At 37.4% G+C, this 11,177-nt stretch overlaps 1 protein-coding gene across 1 annotated transcript; it reads left to right on the top strand.

Annotated features, from left to right (window-relative positions):
* Positions 1-133: 133 nt before the first annotated feature.
* On the top strand, positions 134-10,962 carry LOC119982384 (ran-binding protein M homolog). The gene is made up of 10 exons (XM_038825721.1): positions 134-774; positions 2,907-3,053; positions 3,221-3,307; positions 4,287-4,332; positions 5,214-5,290; positions 5,428-5,590; positions 6,855-6,923; positions 8,771-8,830; positions 9,326-9,412; positions 10,263-10,962. Exons 1-10 carry the CDS (start codon positions 284-286, stop codon positions 10,542-10,544), a joined length of 1,509 nt encoding a protein of 502 aa, XP_038681649.1. The 5' UTR covers positions 134-283; the 3' UTR covers positions 10,545-10,962.
* The last annotated feature ends 215 nt before the right edge of the window (positions 10,963-11,177 follow it).

Below are 11,177 nucleotides of genomic sequence, written 5' to 3' on the forward strand. Positions count from 1 at the left end.
GGGTAGATCAGAGGTCAACTGTGGGCCCAAGCCCAGCTCTGTAAAATAAGTCATTGGCTGAAGCCCAATGGAATTAACGGCTAAATGAGTTTTAAAAGAAGGAATTATTGCGATTTTGCACGGTTCACCATGATCACGCCACGTCAGCTAACCCGAAAGCTAGGTTAAGAAAAGCGAAAAAAAGAAATTCTTTGATCTTCCTCTCACTTCAATTCCCAGTTCGATTGAATTCTTGAAGGAAAGCTTGGAAGTCATTTCTAGGTTTTCTTTCTCGCTTCGCAAAATGAGTATCACGAACAACGACAATAACAGTAACAGCAATAGCAATAGCAATTACAGTAATTCCGGTGATCGAGATCTAGGGTTGTACTTCTTGGAACTGGTTCGTCAGAGGTCTTCGTTGGCGGCTGCTCTTCCTCTTAGACCGGGTTTGATGGACCAGGACAAGAAGCAGTCCCAAGACCAGCGTGTGATTGGGGTCATGGAAGCACCAGGGGAGGTGGATGAGGACGATGGAGAGGAGGAATTGCCGACGGAGCTGAACACAATCAACAGTTCAGGTGGCTTTCTGGTGGTGTCCACCGATAAACTTTCTGTGAAGTACACGAGCGTTAACCTCCATGGGCACGATGTCGGAGTTGTGCAGGCCAACAAACCCGCTCCCGTCAAGCGCCTGGTCTACTATTTCGAAATTTTTGTCAAGAATGCTGGGGTTAAGGGCCAGATTGCCATCGGTTTTACCAGCGAGAGCTTCAAAATGAGGAGGCAGCCCGGGTAATCTGCTCTCTCGTAAAATTTTGATTTCGGATCTCTAGATGGTTCGATTTTATTCAGTTTTTCTTTGCTGAGAAAATGAGAGGAGAATCATAGTTTCTAGTTGCATTTTTGTCCTAAGATTTTTTGTGGTTGTTCATGTAATTAGGTGTTCATTTTTGCCTATAAAATTGAGGATGTATACTAGGAAACAAGGACTTTTCTGGCCGTATAGTCATTGAGTAGAACGAATTGAAACCTAAAGCATGGGGAAGACAACTCTTTTTATTTCCTCCTCTTCTTCGAACTTCTTCATCATATGGGCTCCAAGGGCCTGTCCGCCTGTGTCCTTGTGGTTCTTATTGAGTTTGGTAAAATAAGTTGTGTTTGACAAGAGGGCAAACCTTGACACAAGATGACCATAATCAGGGGCACGACTGCTTACATCTATGGTGCCATTTCTATTCCTTGCAATGATGTCACAGCCTTGCCTACTTGAGCATGGTGTTTTTTAGCTGTGCATCAGTGTCTGAGTACTAAGAAAAATTTGCCTTTGAAATAAAGTGTGGTCGGGACAAGCTATCGTAATCTGGTTTTCATGCTAAGGTTCTATGTGGATCATTATTCATGGGAATTATTGAGGAGAAAAGGAATGCTTAATGAAAAGAATTGTATTTTCTGGAAAGTAATTGTGGTTTCACTTTATAACCAGCAAAGAAAAGGAATGCAGCTTGGGTTAGGTATGTTTCACTTGATGGTTGGAATAATATTTGCCTTAGTCTACTTGATGAAAAACCATGAAAGTGAATGTGAAAAATAGGAATTAAGGATGTTTCTTCTGATAGGTTGTGTGATGAAATTATTTGACAGTCAATCTGGTTGCTGATGAATTGTGGAAAAATGGAAAGAAATTAAGGGGAAAGGGGAATAATTTTTGAGTTAATCTAATTTAGTATGAGAAAAGACAGCCTGGTGTGGGATGGGATGGTTGTTTCTTTGTTTGTGGTGTCTTTATTAGGCCGATTACTTCCTGAGAAATGGAGAGGAAAATATTTTTTGTGTTTATCCAATCAAAATTATCTTTTATTATGGCCTTATGTTAATTGTCTGCCTATCTGTGTATTTAGTTGAAGAATTCATCATTTGATGTAAAAGAAATTTGGTCATGAAAGAGTGAAAGACAAAAATATTGCTTAATAACTAAGCAAAAGATGAGGGCTGCTTGCTGAAGTTGTACTGTTTGTCACAGGAATTGGTTTGGTTGAAATGCTGAAGGGAAGAAGTTTCCCTGTAATATTTTGTTGTTTTGACTTTCCGTATAGAGGAAGATAAGATTGATGAATTCAATTAATAGTGAGGTGAGAAAAGTTCAAATTAGTTGGGCCCCTCGAGGTGTACTATACTGCAATCATAGTTGTTCATCCCAAAACTTATTGATGCAGGAGCTAAAGAGGTCTCGAAAGAGTAAATTCAAAGATCTATGCTACGTAGATCTTTGGCATCTTATAGGGTCTTTTCTAGCTAATATTTAGTTTAATTTTATGTTTTCATAAGCTAGTTTATTATTGGGTCTTAGTAAGGATATTGTTGGAATTTCGAATTTTTATACTAACAAGTAATAAGTATTTCTATTAGCCTTTCATTAGGTTATTTTCCTAAGTCAAGTCAAAGTTATAATTGGAGTCTTCTGAAGTTTACTTATTAGGAATTCTAGTATTGTGTGGATGTAATCTCTCAGGGACAATGATGATGATGAATGAATAATATTGAGATTACTTTCAAGCATGTGACTTGCTTCTCGATTTTGTGATGCAATCCTCCTTCAGTGTGATGCTTAGGTTATCCATCTTTACTTTCTTCGTTTGTTCTACTTTCCCTACAATTTCAGATCTGATTTCTACTGTTTTAAGCATGTTTTTGAGTTCTTTAAACTCCTTGATTTAGCCCTAATTGCTTAAATTCCTCCCAACAACTCATTAGTACGAGGTTAGCGAAAGCTGTCCTGCGTCACTTGTGGAGAAAGGTATTTGGTCCAGCATGAAAGTTTATATCAATATGCTATTTGCAAGACCTACGTTGTTAACTTGTCGTGCATGCTTAAATTTCTTGCTTTGGAATTACATTCATATTTATCAAATTTCCTCGTCTGGCAGGTGGGAAGCAAACAGTTGCGGATATCATGGAGATGATGGGCATCTTTATCGTGGACAAGGAAAAGGGGATGATTTTGGCCCAACCTTTACGACCAATGATACAGTTGGGGGTGGCATTAACTATGCATCGCAAGAAATATTTTTCACGTAAGGGTTGTAGGTGCCAACTTTTGGCATCCAAAATGTTGCTAAATTGCAGTCTCTGTATGGGGATACTGAATACTACTTTTGGTAGCTTTATTTGCTTTTTACTGTTGTCATTCTAGTGCTTCTAAGGTTATCATTTTTACGTGGGCTGTTTATGCTGATGTCAGTAAAAATGGGACTATTGTGGGAACGGTGTACAAGGACATAAAGGGTCCCTTATTCCCTACAGTTGCTGTTCACAGCCAGAATGAGGAGTATGTTGTTCCTTCTTGTTTAACTTTTTTTTCCATTCTTGGCCATAATTACTTCTATTCAGTTCTTTAGTGCTATATTTAAACAACGTTGCTATTATATTATATTATATTATATATATATATATATATATATATATATATTACATTCTAGTTTGGGGATTAATTCTCTATGTTCGAAGTATATTAAATTCGATGGTTTTCGGTTTGTCATCTACACTTCTCTTAACACTTGTCAACATTAGCAGATTTTTAACCGTATATCAATTTGAGATGATGATGTGTATCTTGTGAGAAGCTTTGCCTTGTTTACTTGAATTTTTCATGTGCACGTGTGCATTGAACTATATTGGCATTGGTTTTAATTTAAAGCTGGTTACTCTACAATAGATGATTGCGTTTCTAAATCTGTTTCTGTATTTGTGGATGACGACAATCTTGTGTGCTTGGGCTTGTGCCCCACCTCATTGTGATGGACTGATGGGTGATCCAGTCTCACCACTAAATATCCTTAGGATCTTATCTCAATCCAATAATATCGTTGCAAGAAAGTTTAGGTTTTGAAGTCTGAAACCAGGAGAGACTAAAAGAAGGAAACAGTTTGGGTATCGTGTCTCACACACTACTCCCACGTACTTTATTAGCTGCATTATCTCCCTGTCACTTATTATTTCTGAAATGTAATGAGGATAGTAAGCATATAAACACATGTTTTTTTCCCATTTCATTAATTTTTTTTATGGTAAATAAACTTTGTCAAGGACCAAAGGGTGCAGAACAGAACTTCTTTATTATCTTATCCCCACTTGCTAATTATGCTACTGCTTATAACATTTAAAAAAAGAAAAGAAGAAATGCTAACATTCAATGAATGTAAAGCTTCTTGTACATAGGCCAGCCTTAGTGAGTTTTCTTTCATTTGCTAATTTTGCTGATATCATCATGGTAGCTGGTATTTTTTATTTTGATTTCTATATGGCAGGATTGAGGTCAACTTTGGGCAGAGACCATTTGCTTTCGATCTCAAGGTAATGTGCCGCTTTCTTTTTGCCTTCTTAAATGTGGTAAATTAGGTTTCAATGTTTTTCTTCACCTCACTTTTTCTATGAGATTTGCCTAAGCTTTAAGAAGCTAAATTTGTTGGTGGATGATGCACTAACATTCAACTTTGTGCCAATATTCTGGTCAGGTTGTTTCTTTCGTGTTTTCTCCTTTTTTTAAGGCAGAGTTAATATTTCTTTCTAGCTCTAAGATTTAGCCTGTTTATTATTCACGCCTTGTTACTTGCGTCTTGAAACACGTGGTGTGAAGATGCCATTCTTTTATGGTGGGATTATAGTTGTATCTGAAGATGCTAAACTGATGTTATGTGGATAATGTAAAACTTTGGGGTAGGAACTTAGTTTGCTGGAAGCTAATAATCTCTGAATTGTTGAGTTTTTGCTTGCAAAATCCTTTTGAAATATTTATCGTTTTCTACTGTTTTTTATACTAGTGTGGTTTTTTGCAAGATATGGAATAATGAACATTTTCTTGGTTGTGTTTCTTGATTTGGTTATTACAGTCACACCAGTTCTTTCTGGATGCTAAAGCTCTTTTGTAATTTGTTGGAACAAAAACTTGGCAATTTACATTTATAAGGCTCTACATTTTGGCTTTTCTGCATCCATCTTATGATATGCTCTTCTTTAAATCCTGTGATTAAATTAGGGGAACGCCACTTGTTCCAGTGGTCAAGATCCTTACCACCCTGCCCCTACATCCACATCCTTGCTAAGCAATCAAAAAAAATCTCGCAAATAACACTGACAAATTTAATTTTATCTGGTCATAGTGATAAGTACTATGTCTTTTCCTTTCTTTTGAGTGATTATGTTGATGCAGTCTTTTGTTACTACGGGTTGATCAGGAATATGAAGCACAAGAAAGGATGAGGCAACAAATGACAATCGAGAAGATATCTTTGCTACCAAATGTTAGTCATGTGTAAGTCTACCTTGATTCATTCTCCTTGAAACATAATGTTTCTGCTTTAGGGTTAGTGCCGTTGCAATATTTTCTTGCCAATGAACTTGAACAATTCATATTTTTCAATTGGAATTTATTTATATTTTGTTGAGCAGAATTGTTCGTGCCTACTTACTACATTATGGCTATGAAGAAACACTTGACGCATTTGACTTGGCAAGTAAAAGTACCATACCTCCTATCAATGTGCCTCAAGAGAATGGTGTTCATGAGGAGGACATGGCATATGCCTTAAACCAGAGAAAAGCAATTCGTCAGGTGTGAACTCTCTCCATCAGTGTTTATAAATGAATTACTTTATAAGAACTTATTTATTTTGGTTTTCGTAAATGTGATGAGGGAGATATAATGAAATTGCTGAATCACATTCCTTTGTATAAGGACATGCATGCATGCAAATGTCCATACAAACATTGTTGTGATGTTGATAATAGTGATGAGCTGTTCTGCCAAAAAATCTAGTGTGTTGCATGTGAGCTGTATTTCTATTTATCCTTTTGTTCTTTGGCTGAGCAGGCAGAAATACAAAGCTAAACTTAGCAGCAGCCTGAAGACAGAAAAGACCCAACTACCCCATTATGCCTAACAAAGAGTTAGACCTTGTCTTGCAAGGAACACTGACTATATCCTTAGCCCATGCAAACCAAACATCTAATCGATCTAGGCATGTACCAAATCCGAGGTGTCGAGGGACGTCTTAGAATTTTAAGCAAACATTTTCTCGGAAAGAAGAACAAAATGAAATACTAACTGCACTGGTCATAGACAGCCATAGTCTTATCAGGTTTTTCTTTATTAGTTATTTCTGGATTTTCGTGCTAGTTCTTAAACAAAATGCAGATAAACTATAAGGACAATTAATTATATGCACATGAGGATTATTTGGAAAGAATCTTTAGGCTCATTAGTCATTATGGCTTGTGCTGTACTCAGCAAGATTCCTCCATTGGTTTCAAAAAATAAAAAGAAAAAGATTGGTTATGGCAATTAAGTTCAGTAGGAAGAGTCTAACGATACTTCTCATTGATCTTCTTTTTCTTTTCTTATTCTCTTGGCCTGGATTGCTTAACTGTGTCAAATTTAGGAGCTTTATTTCCTAGGTCCGGTGTTGTTTCTCGGTCTGGTTATATGCTCGCTGATAATGGTTTTTTTTAACATTTTGAACTATGCTTAACCTTAAAGTCATATTCATTCTTGTGTTTTACCGTACTGTCGAATCCTTTCTTGAAAATTCAGGCTTGGTGCAGTAACATAATTTAGTTTTTTGGAAATTGTGACTAGTAAGTGATTTTGGAAGGTTCTTGTTTATGATTTCGGGCGTTTGAAGGGTCTTGCGCCTTAGTGCGCCTTTTGCCTTTGACAACACTGTGTCTTCCTTTGATGATCATTAAACTTTATATTATCTATTATTCTCTTGCTCGTCCTTTGCTTTCTGTATTTTTTTTCTACATATTAGTTTATTTCTTCCCCCGATTAGAAGATGTAGCATATGCTGACCTTTTTTCTTCTCTCCTCAATGAAGCTAATTAGGAATGGTGAGGTTGATGCTGCATTCAGTAAACTCCAAGAATGGTATCCCAAGATTGTTCAGGTAACTTTATTTTAGTAGTGTTGCGGTTGCTATCATATCACTGTTTAATGCATGTCTTGTTTTGTCAATTTGCTCTACTAAAGATTACTTGTCGTAGGTTAAAAAGTGTTATATGTACTGCCAATAATGAGTAAACACCGGCTAATATTTGGTCTTTTATGTGGATGGTATGGAAGGAGTAGTATAATTGTATTTTCAATTATAAGGAGTCTATTTTCAATGCTTTTATTGATGGCTGGTTTACTGTCTTTAGGCTAAACTTGGGAGGAGGGTTCGCGATGGTTGGGGAGGGGAGGGTTAGGGAAGGTTCCCATAATTTTTTTATGGAAGCCCTCCCCAACCACCGTTAATCTTCCTCTCAAGCTTAGCCTTAATCTTTGATGCTTTTTTGTGTAACAACAGTTTTGATTCTCGAGGCTCTAATCTTAGCCTCTTTATAGCTTCTAGTTCTTAAGGTTGGCCCAGTATGATCTAGTTTTAGGCTACTGATGTAGATTTTGTTTAGAATTGAGTGAACCAAAAACCCTAACTTCTAAATTAATCCCAAAATCAAGAACCCTTGGACGGAAATTCTCAATTCCTAGGTCCAAAATTGAAACAAAATTCTTGAACTTCTGGATTGAACATGATCATCTTGAATCTCTCAGGTAGGGTGGGATAAACTCATATTCCCCTCTCAGCCAAGATGTACGCGGACCTTACCCCTACATAATATCATGTGGAGAGGTTGTTTCAGGAATTGAACATGTGATCTTTAGGTTGCATCCCAGCAACTCTAACATTAGGCCATATGTTCGTCTGTCTCAAACTCTCAAAACACAATAGTAAGCAACAGTGTGCACAAGGTTCCTGCAGTGGTCGGGGTCAGGTAAGATGTACGCAGCCTTCCCCTTGCATAATTTGCGGGGAGGCTGTTTTCAGGGTTTGAACCTGTGACCTCTAAGTTGCGCTTCTGCAACTTAACCACTGGGCCACATGTTTCTCTGTAAAGTAAATAACTCTCATGCACAAGGCTCCCGCAGTGGACGGGATTAGGGATATGTAGGATGTAGATCTTACCCCCACATAAGATGTTGAGAGATTGTTTTAGGAATTGCACCTATGATCTCTGAATTGCACTCCTGAAACTCTATCCCTTGTTCGCTTGTAAAAGTAAACAATTCTCGTGTAGAAGGTTCAATCCCTGCAATTCTTGTAACCTAGACAAACGGAATAACTTTCAAAAAAGTACTTAACTAAAAGGGAAACATTAATATGCTTGTAACTTGTATTTGTTCATGAATACTGCCAAGTTCAGCTCCTCATGGAACCTCTGATATATTTGATCAACAATCGTGATAGGCAAGTAGAGTAAGATACTTTTCTCCAAACTGAAAAATGGAATGAAGTGAATGAAATTTTAAATGGTATCATAAACTTGTTAGTTGCCATTGGAAGCTTTGTCAGCTCTTTTTCATTTGTCTTTTTAGCTTTTCTTTTTTGAACAAAGATTTGAAGAGTCTTGATTATAAAATTTTTAAGACTTATCGGGTACTTGGGGAAGGTTGGCTGATCCAAATATATGTGTGTTACGCGGAGCAAATCAATGCCCGTGGTTTCTTCGTATTGAAAAGATTTTTTTTTAGCTAAAACAAATTGATGGCAATCTTATGCTGTAGAAAACTCTGATCTGGACTTCATCCCTGCATATTTTTGGGTTTCAAAATTAAGATGTCTTCTTGGTTCATCGAGCGCTAATTAACTAATCTAAGGATGGAGTGCCACCAACATGCCCATTGATGCTTCTTGCTAATACTATTGGTGCTTCATCTTTCTTTTGTCTTGATTATGAGCTTTTCTTTGTTCAGGATGAAAAATCGGCGACTTGCTTTCTACTTCACTGTCAAAAGTTCATTGAACTTGTTCGGGTATGTTTTCTTTTCTTCATGATATCTGTCAATCCTATCATTTGTTGACAGATATTGGGCCATGCTCTCTCTCTCTCTCTCATTCATTTGAAATGGTTGGGTTACATTATTTTAAATAATGTTTTCGATACTTGCACTTTAATCCCTAGTCCCTACCATTCTGAAATGAATTCTTGGATGGAATATTGGAATTTGATCAATGTGTATTGTGTACCTTAGCAAGTGCCAATTGATATATATGTATGCGTGTTCAATTTCTGGACATGTAACACCAATATGTTGAACTGGAAGGTCTAGAATGGGAGAATAAAGTATTCAATAGGCGAACTTGCATGTTTTATTGCTTCATCTCTGTTACTAGTGGATACTGCAGTGTTGCTTCAATCAGGCTGTCTTCACAAACATTTTTATTGCTTGATGTGTGACTTGAATGAATTTAGATTTCCGATATTGTGTGGTTTGGACAAAGCAAAGATGTAATGATGGTTATCATAGGTTGGAGCTCTGGAAGAAGCTGTGAGATATGGAAGGAATGAACTGGCAAGGTTTTTTGGGTTGGCTGGATTTGCGGATATGGTTCAGGTACTGTAGAGATTCATTAGTAGGACTCCATGGAATTCATGAAACCTCTAAAATATTTTATATTTTATTGTACCTCTTTTTCTAAGCTGTTCCGATGTAGAGTGATGTTCTCAATGGTTGAATGCTTGAAATGCGATAGGGTAGAATTCACAATCCTCCGATATGTAGTTGATACCTGGTTCACTTCAGCCCACCAGGTCACATGTATTGGAAGTTGGTGGTGTTTTCTGTGTGGTTCTTATTGCTGGATTTGTTGAATCTAATCAAACTCCAATGACTTCTTTTGGGACTTGAAATAGTCACTGCTTGAACATGAGTTTAGTTTTTAACATCTCTATGTTCTGTTCAATAGGAGAGGAATCTCAAAGGGATGAAAGTGACAATTTTTGAACTGTAAGGGAAGGAGATCGGGACAAGTTCTTAACATGGGATGGTCAATTTATATTTTGAAAATATTAGGAACAGTGACTATTAAACGAGTTGTGTGTGCTCCCTCCTTTAAGTTTATCAACTCGTTCTCGTAAGTCATAAGTTGCATGAAGGTGATCAAGATATGTTTGCCTTCTACTAGACGTAGCAAATTTGTTGACATACATTATAATGCGTGATAGATTACTTGAACTGAACTCTGCTTGTGCATCGTCCTAAACTGTTCCAAAAGGCCGATAAAAAACAGGCTTCTGAAAGAATTAAGGTTTTAGTATTCTAATTAATTCCTTTAAATTCTTTAGCTGGTTGGAGCTGTTCCGAGGTGTTTATTGCCTTGACTCATCTTTAGTTAGCCTGATCATTACTTCCTAATCAGAATGAGGTATAGAGCTAAATCATCTTTAAAACTTAATATTTTCAGGACTGTGTTGCATTGCTGGCATATGAACATCCGCAGGAGTCCTCAGTTGGATACCTTCTCAAGGATTCACAGCGTGAGCTTGTAGCTGATACAGTAAATGCCATGATCTTGTCCACAAATCCCAGGGTCAAAAATTTGCAAGGCTGCTTGCATTCATGTCTTGAGAGGTTACTCAGGCAGCTAAGTGCTTGCTGCTTAGAGAGAAGATCCTTGAATGGGGACCAAGGCGAAGCTTTCCGTTTGCGCAGAGTACTTAATAGTGGTAAGAAGGCGAAGTTCTAGTTGGTATATTTGTTGTACTTTTCATCTTCTGTTCATTTGGGCAAGTTGGTCTATATATGAAGATGTTACCAGTGAGCATCATATTGTTTGTGGCATTTGCCCTTCGGAGTGGAAGCCCTCTATGTATAGGCAATCTGTGTTCCTGCTTCACTCCCTCGTAAGGTTGCGGTCTTCTGTACAGGACTGTAAGCTTGTGCTAACAAACTTGAATGTGAAAAAAAAAAAAATTCAACTACATTCAATGATGTTTTCCATATGATTAATCTTTTAGATCTAAAGCCGGGTGAATGATACGTTGTGTTTCGTTGTATATACATTTGGGGTTCTGGGGAAGCTGTAATTGGTAAAATCGTTCGTCTTCCATTGGATTGTATGGATATATTGGAAAAATGAATAAGTTGGTTCGTGGTTGCGTGCTTGGATGAGGTTCCCCTTTTTGGTGGAAGTTGTAGATTCCACATGCTACAGGTTTTTTTTTTTTTTGGGACATTTGGGTATGTTATTGGGTTTGATCAAGAACCCAACTGTGTGGTCAATTTTCACGTGGCAATCTGCCTCTTGAAAAGAATAATATTGTTGGTCACTCACCATACTCTTCGCACTCTTGGTCGTGGGGTGAGTTAACCAATAGTT

This window comes from Tripterygium wilfordii, chromosome 17 (assembly GCF_013401445.1).
Source record: "Tripterygium wilfordii isolate XIE 37 chromosome 17, ASM1340144v1, whole genome shotgun sequence".
NCBI classification, from domain to species: domain Eukaryota; kingdom Viridiplantae; phylum Streptophyta; class Magnoliopsida; order Celastrales; family Celastraceae; genus Tripterygium; species Tripterygium wilfordii.